A 23,726-nucleotide genomic window follows, 5' to 3' on the forward strand; every position below is an offset into this window, starting at 1 on the left:
TTTTACCTCAGCTTAAAGTAGACAGTAACCATAGCAATTTAATTAAGGTGACAATCCCATTTTTAAACTCTTGGAACATTCAAGCTTTCATGGTTGCCTTTTGATGATCGTCATATTTTTGCGTCATTAGTTGCAGTTTCATACTCGTGAAATGAATAAATTCCATTCTTTTTCTTTTGACTTACAAGAATAATAATTTTTAAATGAGGCATGGAAGCTGCCGTAATTTGCTCTGATATGGAAGGAAGCATGCGTTTACGATGGCAAGAATCCCCCCCCCACCTTTTATCCATATACGAAGTATATAAAGAAAAAGTAGACTAACGTTAATATATTTTCGATCTCAAAATATCATTGAATATCTAATTTTTAAACATTCATGAGCTCAAAAGATTATTCTTAGAATTATGTCGATGAACATGGTCATTAAGAGATGAATAAACTAAGCGAAAGTTTTTAGAAAAACCTGTAAACATGCATTCAAATTTTTAATGCAATCCAGGAAAGAAAAATTCTGTCTGTCAGTCAATAAACACGACAACTCAACCGTCCGGACTAGTGAGCTTGAAGCGTTTTCGCTTACACCCAAATAAAGAAATAGTTTCTCTCTTCGTCTCATAAAAATTGTAGATTACGACTTCATTGTAAATTGAAGAAAACTTGATATGTATTTATGATTCAAAATGTGATGTATAGATATGATTCAAAATTTGATACATAGACATGATTCAAAATGTGATGTATAGACATGATTCAAACCGTGATATATAGACATGATTCAAAATGTAATGTATAGATATGATTCAAACCGTGATGTATAGACATGATTCAAAATGTGATGTATAGACATGATTTAAAATTTGCTGTATAGACATGATTTAAAATTTGCTGTATAGACATGATTTAAAATTTGCTGTATAGACATGATTTAAAATTTGCTGAATAGATATGATTTAAAATTTGCTGTATAGACATGATTTATTTGATGTATAGATATGATTCAAAATTTGATACAGATCTGTACTTTAAATGATCAGTTTTTTCGAAATTTCTTCCTTCTAATTCCAACTCTTTTTAAATTTGATTTGTATTTATTGTATTCTTAGACAGACAGGTATAATATGTATTTTTGTATTTTACCTGATCTTGAGATCAAAAATGTATTTTTTGATCTCAGGGAAAAATGTGGAGATTCGTCAAAATTTCGAGGTCGATTTCTTTGACGATTGCAATAATATCTCTATGTATAAGAGAAACTAATAATACAGCATCTACAAAGACTGCTTATGGTTTTATTATAAGAATGTTTCCTTTCTACAAGAGTTTGCATCAAATTCATAAATGCATTGATTGGTTGTCGGCCCACTATTTTTTTATTTATAACACTCAGTCTAAAAATTGCTCAGTTTGGACTTCTCGAACTCCGCGGGGATGGATAAAAATCCCTATGGACTACCGCATTTTTTAAAGATACCTAAGATTCCCTATCTTGAATCGATAAGTGTCAAAGAAATCCCTATCAGAATCCCTTGATAAAAGTTATAAGAGAAAAATTTCAAAGAGCCTCATTCTTGGGCTCTGGTGCCAAAAGACATGTTCTGCCATTGTCTCTATGTACAAATCATGCCCTCCCGTGGAAAAATAAATTGAAATTAATTAAACGTGTCTTCTTTTCTGCCACACATCTGCAAAATTTATGTTTTATACACTGCAATAAAATTGTCATTTTAATTTCTCTTTATTATAATGCATTTATTTAAAATATTGCAGTGTATCTAATAATGCGATCTACAGTTAGAGTCACATTCCTTTATGAACTTTTAATTGGAACGTTTAAAAATTATTGGAATTTTTTTCTAAAATTTTTTATTGCATTAATATTGTATGAAATGATAAACATTATAGTTAAAAAAAGTATAGCATTTATTAAGCTTATTGTTAACACTTGGTATAAAAACAAGCAGTTTACTTGGAATTAGACGTATGCCATTGTATGGTTAAAGAAGTTTATTTGATTTCAAATCAAAGCTCTAGTATGCAGAGTTTGGAGTTCTATATTGAAAAGAAGCAGATGGAGTTAAGGAGATAAAAAAATAATCTAACCTTGCATGTTAAATATTTAAATGTGAATTAAGCCTATTTTATTAGATCGATATTCCTTTTAATTTTTTAATATTTATTTTTTAGAAGTTCGTTTTACTGAATTTCTTCAACCACTTAATGCTGCTGTTTCAGAAGTATTTTGTGACGTAATTAATGATCAGTCTGAGCCAGTATTCGTTTTGTTGAAGAAAGAAATATACTAGTGCTTCGTAGTCACTATGGAGCCAACAGTATCAAAGTTTTAAAAAATTCTGCCATCTGAAATGAAAAAAATTATTTTGTGATAGAAGAGAATGACGAAAATAAAGAAAAGCTATAGCATAAGTCTGAAGATTTCTTTTATAAATGTTTATAAAACATTCTTTTTTAAATAAAACCTAAGCAAAGAAGAAGAAAAAGAATAATCATTTCTGACACTATTAACCTGATAAGCTTTTAAAGAATAAATTCAAAATTAAACATGCAGTTTCTCTCTTTTAAATAAAAGTCGTTTAATTTTTTTTAATGCAACAATCCAGCTAAGGAAGAAAGAATTTATTTCTTTCAACAAACAGAAATAGTAAAAAGAATTCATTTATGGGTCTTTACTGACTAATCCAACCATTGATTTTTTTTTTATTTGTTCATCTACAATGGCGTATTTTATAAACATTTAGGTGTTCAGAACAAGAACGAAAATGAATAATTTATCTTCATATAAATGCGACAACCCCCGGGGGGGACATCGAAATGAGGATGAGATGGTTTCGGTAGGGTGGTTGGATCTCGCCACCCTGGTGGGTACACAAAAAGGTGGGGGGATCTGGATCCTCCCATAGATGATGGAACGTACTTCCTTCGGGAAGGGTTGTACCGTGGCCGGTGATGGCCCTTAGGACTCAACCACAGTTCCCGCTAGTGTTGCTGTTGAAGCGGTCCGGTCATTTAGTATTATTTATCCGTGTGCCTTCGGGCGGGTTGGAGAGTCAGTGATATGACTTATATAAATGCGACTAAAATGAGGAAATTCCGTAAAACAATATTAGAATAGAACAAATTTTCTTTCTCGTCCACGGAGTATACAAAAAGAAAGTATTGCAATCGTCAAAAATTTCGAGACTTCGTAGAATCTCCAAATTTTAGACATCCCGGAATCCGAAAAACACGTTTTTTGAATTATGAATGTTTGTCTGTGACCATGATAACTCGAAAGCGTATAGAAAACATTTATTCCATTTACAGATAATGCATACGAGAGCTGTCTGAGAAGTATCCGACTTTGAATTTTCCTGTATGCGGTAATGATGCTATGGCGGCGCCACTGTATACAGTGGAAGAAAACAACCTAATGCTTATGTTTGAATTTTTTTCTCCGTATTCGAGTGTATCAGTCGCTACCTGAGCAAGGTGCACTCATGAGTGTTCATCTGATTTTTGATTTTTCTGAAGATAATTGAATGAATTGAGCAAAGATACTGCATCAAATTTTGTCAAAAGCTTGTGATTCTCAAAACAAAACAATTCATTAGATTCAGCAAGTGCTTGGAGACGATACTATGGGGGTAACTCAAATAAAGGCGTGATTTAACAGATTCAAAAATGGTCGCACATCGGTGGAGACGATCACGGATACGCACTGGAGAGACAAAAAGTGATAAAAGAGTACTATTGACAAGTTATACGAAATGTAGTTTGACACAAAAGACTAGACTTCTGGACGACGAAAAACTAGCAATTGCATCATGAAAATGCTCCGGCTCATTCGTCATACATGATCCAGACTTTCTTGGTGAAACACGGAATTTTAATCGTCTCCCAACCTCTCTGTTCACCAGATATGACTCCTTGATACTTCTGGTTGTTTCCGATATTAAATATGCCATTGAAAATTCCCCATTTTGTGAGTAGAAAAGAGATGACGCAGAATACTACAACGAAGATGAACACCATTTCTAAAAGAAGCCTTTCAGGAGTGTTATCGTCTGTGGAAGGATCGTTGGGCTAAGTATGTAAAGGCGTAAGCGGCCTACTTTAAAGGGGAGTAAGGTCCCATTTTTTTCATTTTTTGTTTAAAAAACCGTGAAGTATATATTTTATAATCGATAGAAATATCTTACAATACAAGAGCAATGTCCAGAATTTGAACTTTCTATTGATGAAAACCGACTTTTAATTTTATAAACGATTACCACCTTGAAACGATTACCAATTTAAAAATTATCCTTGAAGAATTACATTCTACTATTCACATGTTTAAAATTTAAGCCACAAATTTATAAAATATGTCCACTAGTCAAAAGTTTAACCGATCAATGATTAAGATTAATAAAGCTTAAGAAGAATCGAAAGAAAAATAAGAGAAATAATATAATATTAGAAAATTATAGAATATTTTTCCGAATGAATATCAATGATCAATCTCGATAGATGATGTTTTAATTGAACAAATAGCATAGAATATGTCCTCTAAAGCAAAATTTTTGCCAATCAATAATGAAAATTAATAAAGACTATGAAGAATTAAAAAAAAAACAAGAGTTATAATATAATATTAGAAAATTCTAAACAATCTTTCCGCCTGAATATCAATAATAAAACTTAGTAAAGGAAGTTTTAATTCAATTAATTACAAAAATTTATTATACAACTAAAGAGATATCAAAACCGTAACAATATAAACTTTTTTCCTAAGGATTAAAATATTATTTTCTTGAGATATTCCATCATGAGAAATAACAGTTCTTGGATTAATGAGATAATACAATATTTGTTACCAAAAACTAATAATTGCATTTAATTATAGCATTTAATCATTTTTTAAAAACTCTTAATCTTTTGTGAAAATAATGCTTTTTATTCGAAAGTTTATACTTTGTTTGTCTTGTAAATATATCATTGATCGTTTTTAGATATTTTATTTTATAAGATTTTATTTTTTTTACTGGAGAAGATTTATTTTAAGCATGACGCGTTATTTATAATTCAAGAATAACTTTAGACTTTATTTTAATTTTTTCTGCTATCATATAAATGAAACGCATATTTCCATAATCTCTTTGTTTGGTTTTTAATTTTGATGTTTGATTTTCAGATTAAAAGTCAGTAAACGCCTATACATAATTACAATTTTCCTGTTAAATACTGTTATCAAAAAATTATTTGTTTGCACTTAAATTTTCTAAGAGTATCTGTTGTGTGCCTTAACACAAGTGGTGACACTTTTACAGACAACACGAATTTATTAAATCTTACGGATTAAATGATTTAAATGACTATTAAATTAACTATTAAATGATTTTTTAAATATGTACAATTAAATTTCGATTTAAATCTAAACTCATTTCTCGGAGTTCAAACTGGAGCTTCTATTAACACACACTCTTAACGGTCCACATGTTAGACTTAGTCTGACAACGATTCAAGTTCTCAGTTTAGAAAAACTCCTTTCATTTTTGGAATTAGGATGCATGCAGCTAGAATCTGTTATCAAACCAGATTTCTCGACAAGAAATAACCCAACAAAATGTAAAATAACTTCCGTTTTCAGTGGAAATAATAATTCGTCTAGAGTTAAATCTCTTTTATCCAAAAACAAGCAAAATAAAAAACGCGTCATGAACGAATGTAATTTTTATAATCCCTTATATAAATGTGATAAATTTAAAAATCTTTCAATTCATGAAATGAATGAAATTGTTAAATTAAACCATGTATGTAATCGCTGTCTGTAAACAAATCATTCTAATTATTGCCCAAGTTCTTTTTTCGGTTATAAACTGCAAAAACAAAAATATTAACGCAATGCATAATACCTTACTATGTGAAGACAAAACTAATAAAAAAAATAAATTATATCGCAGCGAGCGAAGCGTCTGAGTCATCAGTGACCTTGGCTTCTAAAAGCGATTCTATCAGCAAAGGATTGCTTAATACTGCTATGATTTTTATTCATGGTCCAAAGGGGAAAATAAACCTTCGTTGCGTTTTTGATTCACTTTCTGAAAATAATTATTTAACGTTGAAGGCAGCAGATATGTTACGATGAAATAAAATAAAAACAAGTTCCACCGTACAAGGTCTAAATAATTCTCTTTCAAGAATTAATCATTTTGCAAGGGCAGCTGTTTCGAAACTGATTGATACATTTCATTTGAAATATGTTGACTTTTTCCTTACTCCAGAGATAATAAAAATACATCCATCCTTCAAAAAGGATAAATATTTCGGAACTTAAATTCCTCCAGGTTGTATTCTTGCCGATAAAAATTTTAATCAACCTTCAGAGATTTTTTGCTTTTTAGGAAGTGAACTCTTTTTTTTGATATTTTTAGTCCAAAAAAAATAAAATTGCCTAACCGTAACTTCAGATTAGTAGAATCTCAATTAGGATTTATTGTCGCGGGATTGTATAATGATGAATCTTGCTATACAAATCATTGTTTTCTTTCAGAGGATTCAAGTAACTTAGATGATTCCCTAGGCTCTCTTTGAAAAACTGAAAATATTTCCGAAGAACAAACTGAATTTAACGATGAACTTTCATATTGTGAAGATCATTTTGAAAGAACGCACATTGGGAAACTTTGTTGTGGATATTCTGTTTCGCTACCATTCAAACAAAATATTGAAGGAAATATAAATTTAGGGAATTCTAGAACCATTGCGTCTAAACGCCTTGATCAACTCTGGAGACGTCTAGACCGTGATAACAAATTAAAAGTTCTTTACATAAAATTTATTTAAGAAAATCTTTCTTTAGATCATATGGACGAAGTTTTGAAATTTGATGAAATAAAATCTGATGATGGATTCCTTCTTCCACACCACGGTGTTATTAGATCTGGCAATCGCGCTCGTCCCTTATGAATTGTTTTCAATGGTTCACAAAAAAACTAATCTAAATATCTCCCTTAATGATGTTCTGTGTAAAGGAGGTAAAATTCAAGAAGACTTATTTCCCATAATGCTTCGTGCGCGTAAACATCGTTATTTCATTAGCTGTGATATATGCCACATGTTTAGACAAATTCCCAAAAGAGACATTTTCTGAAAATTCTTTGGAAAGAGGTTCCAAATGAATTAGTCCAAATTTATAATTTGAGAAAGGTCACTTATGCAAAAACACTCGCATGTTACCTGTCTACGCGAATTCTAAAGCAATTTGCAATTGACGAGAAAGACAACTTTCCCATTGCAGCTAATGTTGTTCTGCAAGATGTTTACTTGGATAATATCTTAACTGGATACTCCAATCTCCATGAACTTGAACTATTAAAAACTGAACTTATTCTTCTCTTTAAAGGTGCAGGAATGAGCTTGCACAGATGTTGTTTGTCACATGCAAATAGTGAGTCTCTTGTCTTAAATTTTGATCAGTTATCTGAAGAAACTGTAAAAACTTTGGGTGTTCTGTGGAACTTCTCCTCAGTCCTCAGACACTTTTTATTTCAAAGTTTCTCTTCCTACCAATTCGATCTTCACGATGAGAGATGTCCTCTCTCAGATCGCACGCCTATTTGACCCTCTTGGTCTTTTAGGACCCGTAATAAGTAAAGCCAAATTCTTCATGCAAAAAATATGGCTACTTAAGTTAGATTGGCATGAGAAACTACCTATAGCAGTTTCCAATGAATGGTCTTCATTCGTCCAATCTTTATTGTATTTAAAAAATTTAAAATCCCAAGATTTGTCCTATTAGAGCATCCTGTAATAATCGCACTTCTTGGATTTGTCGATGCCTTGGAAAAGGGATTTGCAGCTGTAGTATATTTTCAGATTCATCAAAAATGCCAAGTCACCAAGTGACAAACGCATCAATGGGCCTTTAACTCCCAAGGAGCTTACTGGAGCAGATATATGATTATTAAATACTGTTCAAGATATAGAATTTCCTAGTGAATTTAAAAAGTTATTCAAAGGTGAACCTTTACCTTGTAATAGCAAACTTGCTTCTTTAAATTGTTTTATTGATGAAAATAATATTATTCGTGTTGGATGTAGATTACAAAACTCCTCTTTGTCTTTTAATGAAAAATGTCCCATAGTGTTATCAAGTAAGAATGCTGTAACTTAAATGATTTCAGGATATTATCATAATAAATACTTTCCTATTGGTTCTGTAACATTCCCCGTTTTCTAATACTGATAAGACATTTACAGCAGCTGTGTCGTCGCTGTTACTTACTAAAATCCTCGAGATAACCAGATTGTGGATCTTTTCACCTGGATGGTCTCGCATCTGTTCATTAACGACTACAGTGAAAGGCCACATATTAAATTCCTCGTCCAAGAGGTATTGATAGTACCTTCAAAGAGAAAGGGGTGTCGAAACATCTGGATGCTAGATGTTTCTCTTTCTGAAAGAACCTTCCCACGACCCACTGGCTCCGCTGAGAGAGCATATTGCTGAATCCCGACTGGCCGAAAGAGAGCTCAAAGCTCAAATGACCAATGTAAATTAAGAGGCGGAGATTGTCGCCGAAATAAAGTGCGGAGATTTTTTTTTGGAAAAGAGAGAAGAAACGAATTGCAGGCGGACTGTTAGACTACGCTCACGAGTTCGGAGTCCGAGAACCAACTCAGTTTCAAGAAAGCCTTCGACTTTGACTGTTGTATCTCCTACTACAGGAGTAAATAACTATTTATCTAACCGAGATTAGAACAAGTTATTCTTTGTATGTATAGGGCTGTAAAATAAAGAATTGTCTGGGAATTCTGCTTCGTTGTTTGATCAGTCTAGATCAAGACATTACAGTTCTAATAATTTGCTATACCATGTTCGTGGTAAATATTGGCCACCTAATGATAGAAATCTAACACGACAAATTGTTCACGATTGCATAATTTATTTAAAAATAAACCTGTGATGACAAATCAATTAAAGGGTAAGTCCCACTTTCTCTTTTAACAACTCTGGAGTAGATTTCTGTGGTCCATTCTTGGTAAATTACAAAAATCAGCGTAAAGGAGCACTGAATAAAATTTATGTCTGCATATTTGTATGCATGGCTACGAACTTCCTGATAGAAAAATAGTTAAAAGAAATATCAGAGATGTTTGTATTTTATCTTCTGTATGAAAAATGTGCTAATTATTAATTATCATTCTTATATTACGTATATATTAGTGTATTTGCATTTACTTGTTAATTTATTTTGCTTATATTTCATTTGATTTATTATATGTAATTTTTTCTCCAATTTGTATTCATGTATCTGTTGAAATTAGTATTTCAACGGGGGCCGGGATGTTTGTACCACCTGCCACTTCCTGTTTCAGCGTATGGTGTCTCCCCCATATCCTGTTAAAAAAATACGTCACTTTATCAGTCCTACTCATACGCAGTAGACATTCTTTTACTTTCTTTGTAATTGTTGATCCTTTATTATGAATGTAAATAGTAATAAATATATTTTTATAATTAAAATGGATTAAGTCCATTATTCTCAATTTTTCACTATCGACGAATTTATTACTTGCTGGCCTACCGCCACCATAACAATGTTCCTTAATCCTGCTATACTTTAGGCAATAGTTGAATACTATTAAATGGCATTTTATTTCGAACTTAATAGTTGGTAAAGGAGAAGTTTCAAATATCATTATTATATTACGTTGTTTTTCAAAAACTCGTTGTACTGATTTTATTACGGATTTTTTAAAAAGTATATTTTTGAAAAATTCATGGGGCTGTGAAAAATCTATGAATATAAGAACATTTATAAAGCGACTAATACTGCTTTCCTACGACATATTTCAAAATCCTCCTTCCGTTTTACATATTTTTTATTCCGAAAGATGTACATAATTGTGATTTAAATTATTCAATTAATTTTATCATAATAAAAACTATATGCTTAAAAAAATAACAATTATTTGCCACATGGAGTATTGATTTTGAAATTATTATTCTGCATTTCTTATTGGCTGCCAGACTCAAAATCTCTTGCTATATTTTTTGCCACCTATAGTTCTTGCTTCCGTTGCTATAAATGGCTTCTAAATACAGTACAAAAAGTACAAGAAATAACAATTATTTTTTTATTTAGTAAAAAATAATTAATTTTCTATTTCTGCTATTCGTGACTTTTATAATAAGGCAAACGATTTTTTTTTTGTATGAAATAAAAGTTTACAATTATTTTATAGAAGGCAGAAAAGGATGATGGTTAAAGAGCTTTTTGATCTTTGATATTCAACTGTAAAAATTTTTTTTGTTTGTTAGAAAATTTATTTTTAGAACTATGAATCGATTATTGGATATTAACCAAAAAACATGTCATTTATATATCAAAATGAAAGGTCGCGTGCATTTCGAAGATACATTATTATAAAATATAAATTTTAAAGAGGTTATAAATATTAAAATTATGTTGAAATTAGTTAAAGGTAATTAAAGGTCGTCGAAAATAAGTAGTTTTAAGATACTGAAACGAACAGTAAGAATAGGTTGTCACGCTATTGGTGAAATTTAGCATTATCATCATGCCATTGGCGAAAATTAATGACGACAGAGTTTGTTACCGTGCGATCTTTGGTCACTAATTGCTTGTATGCATAAAATACCAGTACCATTGATACGTTTTTATATGTTCCATGCCGACTAGCTTACAAAAAGAATGTAATGCTTGACAAGAATTAAAATAAAAAAAAAATTTACAGATAGTACATACATTATTCGTTTATAGTGGGAGGTAATAAACTAATCGAACATCAAACATAGAACCATAAATGACATGCAGTCGCCACAAACCCAAATCGGAAACCATAGGAAAAAAATAGTTCTGCTAAAATATTTTAATTAAAATGAATTAGAAAAACGCTAAAAGATCTTTTAACAATGAATTTATTGTAAGCTAAAAACAGAATCAAATAGCGCCAATTCATAAATTATAATGAACCCGTAATTTACGATTTAAGTTCCAAAAGTTTGGGCCGAAAACGTGAACATGGTCGCACTGACTCCGAGCCATTCCACGGTTCGGCAAATTAGTCCTAAGTTCAACGCGCATGACTTACGGAATGTAAATACTGTGTGTAAGACACAGCTGGGTTAATTTTGTGTGATATTTGATAGGTAATTACAACCTGATGTAATAATTATGGTAGATATATAAAAGAACTATTATAAATCTCTAAAATATATGATATTTATGTTTGGCTTGATCATCGTACTACGTACTATGCCTGTAGTTGTAGGTTAAGGGGTTAAAATTTTAGACATAAAAGAAAAATTTGTAAAAAAAGAACCCGTAAGCCAAATGCGGACATCTCACAATTCAGTACGTAATAATTGCAACTCTGGGTGAAAATTTATTTTATTGCTAGCATGCTAGTTGTTCAAGGGAATTTTCCAATAGTGATATTTTCATTTATTGTGAAAGTAAACATTATTTTAATTAAGGAAAAGGGGTTAAACGAGCCTTGAGTTAAGAAAATTGGTGATTAAGCATGCTGAAGATGGAAAGTCTGTACCAAAAATATCAGAGCTTGTTGACAAAAATCATTCGACGGTTCATGACACCATAAAACGCTTCAAATCCAATAATTATGTGGAAAATAAGCATAAGTCAGCTCAAAATAGGACTTTCACTGAAACGGATCTGCAATATTTAATAAGACAAATGAAAGCAAATCCGTTACTTAATACACCAAAGCTAGCTATTATAGTTGAAAAGGACTTGGGAAAAAAATTTAGCCTATTAACAATAAGAAATATGTTCCATAAGGCAGACCACAATGAAATAAAAACCAGACTTTCATAAGTAAGCTAAATCAGACTTTCATAAGTAAGCGAAATCAGATCACTGTTGTTGTTTCTTATGGCACTTGTCACCGACAATCCCGCTGTTACGAGGACAGCGATTTAAGCCGAAGGGGAAGCGTCTCTTGTTTTTTAGTAGCGCCAACTAGGCCAAGAGTACGATTAAGCTACTCACGCATAACATTCGCTTGCACAACCCCTTTTTACAGGGGGGCACATTTACACATCTCACAGATGTGTAAATGTGCCCCCCTGTAATAAATAGAACTGATGAAGAACAACCATGCCCGAACCGGGACTCGAACCCAGGATGCCCAGATCACGGGGAAAACGCGCTACCCTTATGCCAGGACGCCGGCAGATCGAAGACTTAAATTCACAAGGAGCCAGAAAACAAGGACTAATTCTGTTCAAAAAATGTATTATTTACTGATGAGAGCATATTCGACGTTTTGTGATCTGATGACAAGCCTTATATACGGAGGAAATAGAACAAGGAATTGCGCACAAAAAATTTGAAAGCAACTGTGAAACATGCCGGCAGATCAGTAATGGTCTGAGGGGATCGTTTTCAACTATTGGCCCAAGGAACTCAGCATTTTATTGATAAGAGAATCTATCAGAGAGTATACCTAGACATTTTAAAGAAAAAAATTTGTCACAATGTGTGCAGAAACATTCTCTTGGCAACGACTGGCGATTTTATTAGGATAATGATCGGAAACATATAGCTTATCGGCTGAATTCCTGACTCTTATATAATTGTCCTTACGTCATGGATACTCCAACCCAAAGCCCCGATATAAATGTCATAGAAAAATCATGGAAATACCTTAAGAAAAAAAATCCGGGAACACGCCGTTTCCAGTTAAGATGAATTTAAAAGAAGATTGTTGCAGGAATGTGAAAATATTAAACCTAATGTTTGTAAAAAATTGAAGCAATCTATGCCTAAACATCCTAAAACGGCTATAAGAAACAAGGGCTTAAATACAAAATAATAATTCATTGGAAATATTAACTAGTTTTCAAAATCTTCTTATCCGTTCGAGTTTGGGTTGGGCATTATGTTTTGGTTTTTTGACATAATTTCTGGTTAAAAAGATTTAATGTATAATTTTTGTTATTTATTTTTATAATTGCAATAAATATACTATTGAAAATTCATTTAACTATGTTTCTTATCATTTTTAGTTTAAAAATTATCATTGTATCTTTTCTTTGATGTCCGAATTTGGCTTGGAGCGATTGCATGTATTAATATGTAACACAACTATATAAAAATAATCACGACAGATAAATCAAATAAAATAGAAAATGCTTGATACCTTCTATGTAAAACTTAAGTTAAATCAGAATCAAATTTTCAAATTTCTCTTCTGATCAAAGAAATAAAGTGGGGATGCTCTTAAATTAAATAAAATCAAAAATATGAAGTGTTTCCAAATTAAGACTACAGTAATATATAAAGAAATTTCAATATCAATATTTTAATCACTATTCATCAGAATAGTACAATTATAAATAATCACTATTAATATTAAAACACTGATCCTAGCGAGTAGGAAGGATGTGGATGGCTTCTATGTAGAAACTTTTAAGTTGCTGATCCTTTTTTCCACTTCGTTTTGTGTGGATTAAGTGATGCACAGTTAATTTGCTTATCAAGAGTTCATATGCAATTCCACGTGTGGTGATCCGACGATTCTGTCATAGGGCTTGTCCACAGTCGAAACAGTTGACGATAACATGCGCCTATTCAGGGTGTAGCAAATCTTTATTTTGAAGTCATAATGAACGCCGACACTGCCGGAATATAATGCAGGTACTCTAAGTACACCTCTTTCATCCTTCGATAAATCTGGGAATCGGAATGAAGAAAGTGGATAACTATTGTGCTGGTTTAGAGGAATCTATTTTGCAAGGAATTGCAGAAACAACTCACCAGGAATTATGTGAAGCCGTTAACTCCAGATGATGTCTCCAGGAATGATGTGAAGTCATAATAATATGCATCTCGAGGTATTAATACGTCACCTCAAATCCACATGAGTTACATTAAGTTACATTAACTCAGTAGAATTTGATATAATGCCACTCCTTAAGGATTCCTTTTTATTTGGGCATACCTTAGATATGAAAATTTTATGCTTCTGGAACAATATCTCAAGAAATCGCGATTTTAGTGATTTGGACCGTAACTTTATAAGCGCCCCTAATTAATATATTTCTGGGAAATAACATTGCTTCTGCTGCGTTCAAAGCATTCTAGCAGGTTGCGCAGGGATCTTCTTACCATGACAAATCCCCGGCAGATGTTCTGCGTTTAGAAAAGACTGGAACGTTTGTAGGGAAATTTGCAGGGAATTGAAAATTAACTGGAATGCAAAGAGCTGTGAATGCTATTGTTTAACTCGTTCGCTGCCAGGAGCATCGTTAATGGGTCATATAAACTTTCAAATTGTACCGAATCATCTATCTAACTATAAATATATCCCTTCTCTACTATAAATAAGAGATAGCAAAGAAGGGATTATCTCAATAGAAGAGGTGGTCCGAATATCAAGCTTGAACCGTGACAGTGAACACATTAAATGCAGATAGTAGTAATGGTACACATACTCTTTTATGTTCTCTCTTCAAAAAGAAATCATTGCAGGTACCTTTTCATAGAGAACTTATTTAAACAACAACAGTGCTCTTTCCCACCACTTGACCAATATATGACTATCCTGCTTTCTGCAGAAATCAAAACCATTTACTAGGGGGAGTATGTATATAAAATTCGGTTGTTATTCTGTGAGTGGGTGAAAAATACTACTAAAATATTTTAAACTTTTAAAAAAGTCTTTCCTTTTTATACTTGTATTTAGCACTTTTTACCTCCTATTTGTGTTTTGCATTGCTTCAAATCTTTTGCATCAGGTTTTCGTTTTCATATGTTAATACTTACATATATATTACCTATATATTTTTGCAACGCTATTTTTTATACAGTTCTACGTTGGTGTTGTTGCTTATGGCATAAGTCGTAGACAAGTTCGCTGACGAGGTCAACGTATTTAAACCGAGTTTTCGCGTCTTTTGTTTCAGTAGCGCCATTTGGGGACAAGAATACGTCTTAAATATTCATGAGTTACAGCCCTCTTTACGGGGCGGACTTTATTCATACATTTCGTTCACAGATCGTAATTTAGACCTGAATCAGAGAACGATCACCTCTGATCCAGTACCCCCAGTGGTATTGTCTCGGTTTTATTTGGAGAACTTTGTGTATACGACTGATTTATACGTGCCTCAGGCACCATATCCTCGGAGAGTTCGGGCGGCAGGGTTTGAACTCGCAGCACAAGGGATGCGAATCCAACGCCCTACCAACCAGGCATCACGACTTTTAGTTTTACGTTGATACCATATATTCAAATGCCTTTTATAATCTGTTTTGATTTTACCGTTTGCTTGGCGCAGTATGATCACACATGGTTCTTGCGCCATTAATTCTCAATATCGCCAAATTTAGTAGCCAACATTTCGTCAATTATTATTGGTAATTTCCCTTTTCCAGCTTTTGCCGATACGCTTATCGCTGACGTGCTAGTTACTTATACATATTTATATAACTAAAAGTTTTAATGATTATTTTTGGCAAGGCTGTTGCTTCATCTCGATTTTTATCGCTTATTGTATTACATGGAATTCAAGCACATGATCTTGGTTCTGGTAAGTTTTTGTTAATCATTATATTATCATTTGACTGTTCAGCTTTCTGTGACTTGGTAAAAAGTGAAAGATTAGCACGATATTGAACAGAAACCAGAGCATAGTTTTCTGTACTATCTTTCGTGAGATGATACATTTTGTGTTGAGAAATATAATATTGTTTGAATTCAAACAATCGAGTGGTAGTAATAATTTATGAAGATAATTTTTATATCGAATTATAATCTATGAATAAATTTTAGTTATAAGATAAGAAATGAAATTATACTCTATATATAACCAAATTAGAAATAAATATTATCCCTTTGCATTCGGAAAAGTAATTCGATTATCACGTAATACTATTATTGCTTTATTGCTCCGAAAAATAAATATACGTAATTGTTTTAAGTTGAATTCTCCCATTTAGTTGAATTGCATCTTCTTACTACTCTCCATGTATTTTTAACAATCAAAATTAAATAAATAAATAAAGCGTCAAGGTGATACTCTGTCTTGAATGGTAAGTAAGAGTCATCATTCGAATGCAAAGGGTTTTTTAAATGAATTAATGAATTAAATGTAATAAAAAAGAAGGAAAAGATGAATATGGTCTGAAGACTTTTCAAGAGTCACCTTCAGGCAGGGATTCAAACCAAGGATTTTTTTCTGTGAGGGGTCTGACTTTCGTCTAAATATTCAAACCTCGTAACCCGAAATATATTGGCTCAAGGATTTGTATTTCACTTCTTATTGTTCCTTTTAATTATTTATTTCATTTAAACTTAATATTTATTTCTAATTTGATTAAGTTCATTTGTATTTTAAATGTAGCGGCTTTAGTGTGCTCTAAATACAACGCATCTTTTATTAATTTTGACTCGGGAAATATTTACTTTTAATTTATTTTCTTAAAGATTGATTTTTTTTTGGTTGATAGTTTCACTATAAATGAATAACCCATATTAATATTTAACACTCCTTTGCTCATCAAAACTAATTAAATGGTTATATATACTTAAATTAAGGACAATACAATTAATTTGAGTAGCAATCGAAATCTATAGTTAAGATCAGTAAAGTCCTGTCTGTATCGTTTGGATAAAAAAATTGTATAATTTTTAAAGCATAATTTTTATGCATGTAACTCTCTCCCCTTAAAGAAAAAAAAAGTTCGAAAGATTAAACATGTTTCGATTTAATTTTTAAATAAGTTAGTTAAAATAATGCTTTTAAAATAACATTAAGTTAAAAATGATTTTGATTGTTGCATTTTTGCTATATATATACAGTTAAATAAATAAGCAAGAAATTGTCATCATCATCCACTTTGTATATCTTAGAGAAGTAGAATACTGGATTGGGAAAGTATCATTTATTTGAATTAACTAATTAACCGTTCTTGACGAGTATACTAGTATTGGAAAATGTATAACATTTTGCGTTATGGCGAGTTTATTCAGTAGCAATTATTATATTTATTTAATAATAGTTTAATTATTATATTTATTAATATATGCATGTTTATGACAATTTAGATATGTATTTTCCGAAGAGGTCGCAACTGCTAACTGGTTAAATGCTTTGAATATTTTGTTTTATTTTTAAAATAAATAATAGAAATAATTAGATTTAATATTTGTCTTCTGAAGGGTTCACTTTGCAGCTTTCGTTCTATATAAAACAGATATCCTTAATATAATTATGCACTTAAAAAGACAGGAATAAAGCGATACAGTTATAGCAAAATTTTTTTTGCCTTTTTTAAAAAATTTTCGTCTTTCTAAATTTTTTTATTATTTACTATTTTATTTGCTTAGAATTTTAGAAATTCATTTCTATATTTCCCCTAGTCAGTGTCCCAAAATGAAAATAGTAAAATATGAAAACTTCAGTTAAGTTCAGAATAAAACAGGCGAATGAAGCATTGCATATACGATCAAATATATTTTTAATTCTTCTGTATTATTAATCTAATTCTTATAAATAAAGAGCGAAAACATCGGAATGTTTCATTTATCATCTCATACATCTAGTAACTTAAGTGGTGGTTATCTCTAATTGCTTTGGGACAATTCAGAGTTTTCATTCTTTGTCCAGCAACGCAATTAAATGTATTTCTAGAATTTTAAAATCTGGCATTTTTTATTTAAAATATTTGAAATTTAACATCTAAAATATGTTTCAAAGTGACAGTTTAATACAAATACAATGATTCCAATTTTCGAGTATTAAATAATATTTATGAACTTTTTATCAATTTTAATTTATTCGATGCACTCGAATCAAGCTTCAAATATTTCACATAAGAAAAAAACTTTTTAATCAAAATATGGATTTATATTTAAAATCAAAATATGTAACGTATGTCTTTATGAGAAATTTATAAATTTTTTTTCCCATCAGAATTGGCTGGATCCGAACTGCGAAAGAATTTGCTTATCTTTAATCATTTCCTCCAATGTTTAAAAGGGAATAATTAGTTTCACACACAAAAATGGAAAAAATATGAAGCTATTCTAGAGAAGCTATTTTAATAAATTACTGAAATAATTGTCCAGTGAGTTTGAATTTGACTAATTCATTCAATACAATTGAAGTAAAACAAAAGGTCTGTGCTTGTGATTGTTTTTCATGTCATTCTACTGCCATCATGCCATTCGTACCAACAAGAAGCAAAAGTGGTGATTAAAATATTCAAAACAAATATTTCTTGACATTTTGCAGATAAAAATTGGTTTTGATCTCGTGGAGTATGATTATTCCTTTTGAAAATGACTGATACAAGAAAAAGCTTCACATTTATTTGGAAAATTAAGAATTTCAGTTTTAGTTTTAATAATTCTAAATCCGCTCTGCGTAGTCCTCTTTTTTATGTTCATGCAATATTTGGTACTAAGTGGAACTTACTGCTGTTTAGCAATTCTCTTGCTTATAAAAATTGCGTTGTTTGTTATCTTGAGAGAAAATGTTATGATTTAGGTCCTACTTGTCTTGTAATAGATTCCGAACTTTCCTTTATCGCTGGTGATGAATCTGTCATACATTCAAGATTATGTCGTAAAATTTCATTCCATAAAGGCAATTTTGATTTGCATGTAGCATTGTGCGCCAATAAAGAAGATGTTTATATCAGTAAGAAACATTTGTTTATTTCTGATGATACATTAACCATTCGTTGTAGAATGTGGAAAAGCAAGGGATCGATACCAATATCAAAGATATGTTCTGTTAGAACCCGAATCAATACTAAATGTATAACTTTTGTTGGGACAGTTAAAAATTTTAATAGCGTAAATACGAATTGTAAAAAAAAAGTTTCCATTAAGTCACAACCAAAAGATTTTCTTATTTCTTCCATATACCTCTGTGTTAATACAGATGGTAAACTGGAGATTGAAATTACGCCTGCCATTTATGAACCTATGAACGTGTATAAATTTAAAGTTTTTATTCTGAATGTTTTTAAAAATAAATTAATATCTTGTCAGGGAGAAATCTACGATGGAAAACCATTTTGTGCTCCTCTTTCCTTCTTGAGAAGTTCCTTGATAAAGAATAAAGAAGTGTATCTTCCAAATGATGTGCTTACTCTGAAATGCCAAGTTACTTTTTCTGCTGGCAACACATTGACTCAAATCGGTCTCATGACATCCAAATATGACTACCAAGATTTTCAAACGGCAACATCTAACGCAACGAATCCTATTACTTTTTCTGTTGGCAATAAATTAACTCAAGTCAGGGATATGAAAGACAAAAATGACCATCAAGATATTCAAATAGAAACATTTAACGCAACGAATCCGATTACTTTTTCTGCTGGCAATCAAATCAGGAATATGAAAGACAAAAACGACTATCAAGATTTTCAAACGGCAACATCTAACGCAACGAATTCTATTTCTTTTTCTGATGGCAATAAATTATCTCAAATCGGTGATATGGCAAACAAAAACGACTATCAAGATATTCAAACGGCAACATCTAACTCAACGAATCCGATTACTTTTTCTGCTGGCAACAAATTAACTCAAATCGGTGATATGACAAACAAAAACGAATATCAAGGTATTCAAATGGCAACATCTAACGCAACGAATCCAAGTCCTTTATCTGAAGAACGCTACATAGAAGGGTTAACTACTCTGAAAGATGGCTTGATTTTATTGTTCATTGAAGGTATCTTATGCGATGCCAAACTCAAGACAGCCACTGAAATTTTTCCAGTTCACAAGGTCGTTCTGAGTGCACAATCTCCAGTTTTTAAGTCTATGTTTACGACTGATATGAAAGAAAAAACGAACGATTTTGTCGAAATCGAAGACTTAGATGCTGATACAGTGCGTGAAATGCTCTTTTTTATGTACTCGGATATTTTAGATAACCTTGAATATGAGAGAGCCAAAAATTTGTACTTTGCAGCTGACAAGTACAACATCATCTCACTGAAGCAGAAGTGCTCTGACTTCTTAAAGCAGAACCTCCAGCATTTGAACTGCTGTGATGTTCTTCTCCTAGCTGACAAACATCAAGACAACGATCTCAAGAGGTATGTTCAAAATTACATTGTGGAAAATGTTGAAGCAGTTTGTAATTCTGACGAATGGGAGAATTTTGTGGAGAACCACCCCCGATTGATTATAACAACTCTTTGCACATTATTAATGCGTAAGAGAAACAGAAAAAGCTAACAGAGTTGTTCTGATTACTGTAAGTAATATTACTTATATTTTCAAATCTTACGTCTTCATTTCTGTTTTCTTTCATCATGTTAGCCCTAGTAGCATACATATGTTGTTTGACATTAATCTATATTTGCAATATTGTTTAATATAGTGAAATATTGTTTAATATTATATAATATCGCACAATATTGTACGACAGGCTGTGCTACTTGGCATTACTATAATGAAAATATTTGTTCATAATTATTCCGTAATAGCTCTGAATTTAGATATTTTATAACCCTTAAAGGCCTAAGTGAAGATTAGTGTGCACCAGCCGATTGTCGCCAATATTGCAACCCATCGGATCCCTCTTATAGCAACCGTACTGCTGTTTTGTTTACTACTTTTTGCAATGGTTGAGTTGTACTTAAACTACAATTAAATTATGAAAAATGTTAAATTAAAAATATTAAAAAAATATCGATTAAAGATTTTACTTTTGTTCTTTATTATAATTAAAATTCATTAAATAAAGAAATTTAAGCTTATAATTAAAAGTTATTTTCTTCTTTCTTTTTTTAATGTGAATACGAACAGAAAATATTTATTCTTTTGCAATTTTTAATTTTCAGTATTCGCTTTAAAAAAATCGTCTGTATTCTCACTTTCAGACAGCTGCAAATGGAATTCTTCGCAGTTCTCGTAATTCTTTTGGTGTTATAACTGTTGGTTCCCTTCATAATTTGTTATGTCGGGATTATTTCGAACCTGTAGAATGGATGAAGGGCGAGTTAAATATGCATACATATATATTTTACGAGTTAATGAAATTAGGAAAGGATGCTTGTTTGAAATATTGTATTGAGAATGGTTTGATATCGAACCGGCAGAATGGATGGAGGGTGAGTGGAATATATTTTTTTACAAGTTGATGAAGGTGGGGAAAGTATGTTTGTTTGAAATTTTGTATGGAGAATGTTCCGATTGCTTATTTCTCCGTTTTTTCTTTTCTCTTGGTTATGTACTGTTTCTGTTTTCCACACAGTCTTTATGTTCAATGTGCTAGCGAAGCTACTAGGTTCCTGCTTCCGCTGCTAGCGAAGCCGTAGGATGTTTTTTTTAAGTTAAAAAATTCTGCCCGGTGCCTTCTACAGATGCCGAAGGCATCTGTAGAAGGCACCGGGCAGTATGAAAAAAAAACTTATCAGTAAAAAGTTCTAATTAGATGGCGGGAAATAGTAACCGTAACTGTTTCGCGGAAGTATTTGTTTATTTTGTCCGCCATCTTTATTGGCGACTTGGCATTGTTGGCGCAGCTGGGTGCACACTAAAATTCACTTTTACCCCCTTAAACAAATTTTATATGCCAGAATAACTGGATTTAATGAAAGGTCGAGTAGTTTTATGAATTTTTAAATATCTTACCATGAACAAGTAATATAAAAAATATTTAAAGTCAATTCCTACTTAGGTCAACAAAGAAAATTTTTATTTTAGCTACTTTTTATTAAATAATTACAATTAATGTATATATATGACAGAATTACAATATTAAGTGGCAAAATAGAAGGCAAATTTCCTTGCATTTTCCATTTTCCTTTCTATATATGGTGTTGGACTATTATTTTTGTTTGTTACTATTTATTCGCTTTCTATTTTGTTTTGTTTCTAATTTATGAAGCTGATGGTGGTCTATAATTTCTCATCGCAAGAATTGAACTCGCATTTTTCACCTTCACGTGAAAAGTACTGAAATCCTTGCATTTTACCGATTGAGCTACTGCCTGTTGATCTCAATTTTCATTACAAACTGCTAAAACTCTATTTAAAATATTAAAAATTAATTAACTTTAATTAATGAATAAATATTTGAAAAATAAAACTGTATTAACATCAAGTATCATCCACTACAAGTTTAAAAAATATGTATTTGAACTTGAATGGATGAATAAAAAGTATTTTATTAACGACTGAAAATTTGAACAAGATGTATATATATATATAGGGAGTGTGTTAACTAATAGTAAGAATTGAAAAAAAAAATCAGTCTGATATAAATTTAAAATAAATTAACGCTGGTATTATTTCATCTATTTAACATGTTCAGTTGCCAAAAAAAAAAAAAAAGACACTTCTGTAGCTTCTTTATTCATTGTCGCATCTTCATAAAATTGGCGGTAATGGAAATGCCTCAAGGAGACAGGCCGATTCCAACCGACAAATTGATTAACCTATTTTTTGAAACTGCAAAAAAAACAAAACAAAAAAAAAACGAATATTTCTATAAAATTCATGTTTTTAATCCAGTTGGATATTTTAAGGCCTACATTCATATTTTCTCTACAAAAGTTTGTTTTGAAAACACAAAATTATTCATTGAAAGTTTGTAACAGTTGCATTACTGTCTTCTCTTTTGGATACTAGATGGCGATGTTTGATTAGGTACGCATCCCATAGTGCATTGCGATTGTAATGAGAATGTGATGATATGCTGTTCTGTTACGCTGCGCGCTTGAATGTTTTGTCTTTGTTTAGTGCAAAATGTGATTATTAAAGATATGTTCCTGAAAACATACGTCCTGTTGCTTCCAGTGCACGGATCATAATAATCTACATTCCACCACAAGTTTATAATAGAATGAAGATATCGATTTTAAATTTAATAGAAAGAAAAGTTTTAGATAAATCTTGCTTTAAACTTAGAATTACAAATACTGAACTCGTCATTTAATGAAAGTCTTTTATTTATTATTCAGCTAGAAGAATTTCAAAAGCATTAAAACCTTGATTAAACCACATTGTGTTAACCTGAATGCATTGAAATCTTAGATTCGAAAACTGAGACAAGGGCTAGTTCTTGCGCTTTATTTAAAGAATCTATTTTAAATAAATGTAACCTCTTATTAGAAAATAGAGAAAGCAGTTGCTTAGGATTTTAGACCTTTCGAATCTTGTAAAATTTATATAATAGGAAAGTTTTAAAGAAATTTCTCAAAATAGTTTGCTAATCTTTTGATGGTTATATGATTCATGTTACATTTTAAATCTCTTTTTAAAAGTGCCTGCATTCCTTTTTATTTCAGATAGAAATAAAAATGCTCGGAAGTCCAGCATGTGGCTTCTGTAATCAACGATGATTCATTCTATGGATAAAATATATTCTTGGGATTATTCAATTTTTTTATATTGCGACATCCAAAAGATCGGACACTTTTAAAGAAATATCACAATACAGTTTTTTAACGGTTATATTTTTTATGTAACTTTGAATCTTTGTATTATTATTGAATCTAATATATAAAGTATTACTAAAAATTCAATGAATGTGTTTACTTTATTGCGTTGATTTATCATACTTTCTAGTTATTGTCCCAATCCTCTTTCTATATGGTTCGAAATTTTAATAATTTTTGCAAGATTTTTAAAAAAAAATCTCCCTCTCATTTTTTAGCTAATTGATGAGTTTTAATGTAATTGAAGCATTTTAACCCTTTGCAATCGGTAAAGTAATT

The 23,726-nt window shown here is 31.2% G+C and overlaps 1 protein-coding gene across 4 annotated transcripts; it reads left to right on the forward strand.

The window, feature by feature from the left end:
- Positions 1 to 15,423: 15,423 nt before the first annotated feature.
- On the forward strand, positions 15,424 to 23,525 carry LOC129987826 (TD and POZ domain-containing protein 3-like). 4 transcript variants are annotated; one of them, XM_056095787.1, is made up of 3 exons: positions 15,424 to 15,565; positions 17,951 to 20,257; positions 23,298 to 23,525. In XM_056095787.1, exon 2 carries the CDS (start codon positions 18,319 to 18,321, stop codon positions 20,236 to 20,238), a length of 1,920 nt encoding a protein of 639 aa, XP_055951762.1. In that variant the 5' UTR covers positions 15,424 to 15,565; positions 17,951 to 18,318; the 3' UTR covers positions 20,239 to 20,257; positions 23,298 to 23,525. The 4 variants fall into 4 exon arrangements, with proteins under 4 accessions (XP_055951762.1, XP_055951763.1, XP_055951764.1 ...); XM_056095788.1 differs by having other exon boundaries at positions 17,951 to 20,096; XM_056095789.1 differs by having other exon boundaries at positions 19,036 to 20,257.
- Positions 23,526 to 23,726: the final 201 nt, after the last annotated feature.

Source organism: Argiope bruennichi, chromosome 10, assembly GCF_947563725.1.
Source record: "Argiope bruennichi chromosome 10, qqArgBrue1.1, whole genome shotgun sequence".
NCBI lineage: Eukaryota > Metazoa > Arthropoda > Arachnida > Araneae > Araneidae > Argiope > Argiope bruennichi.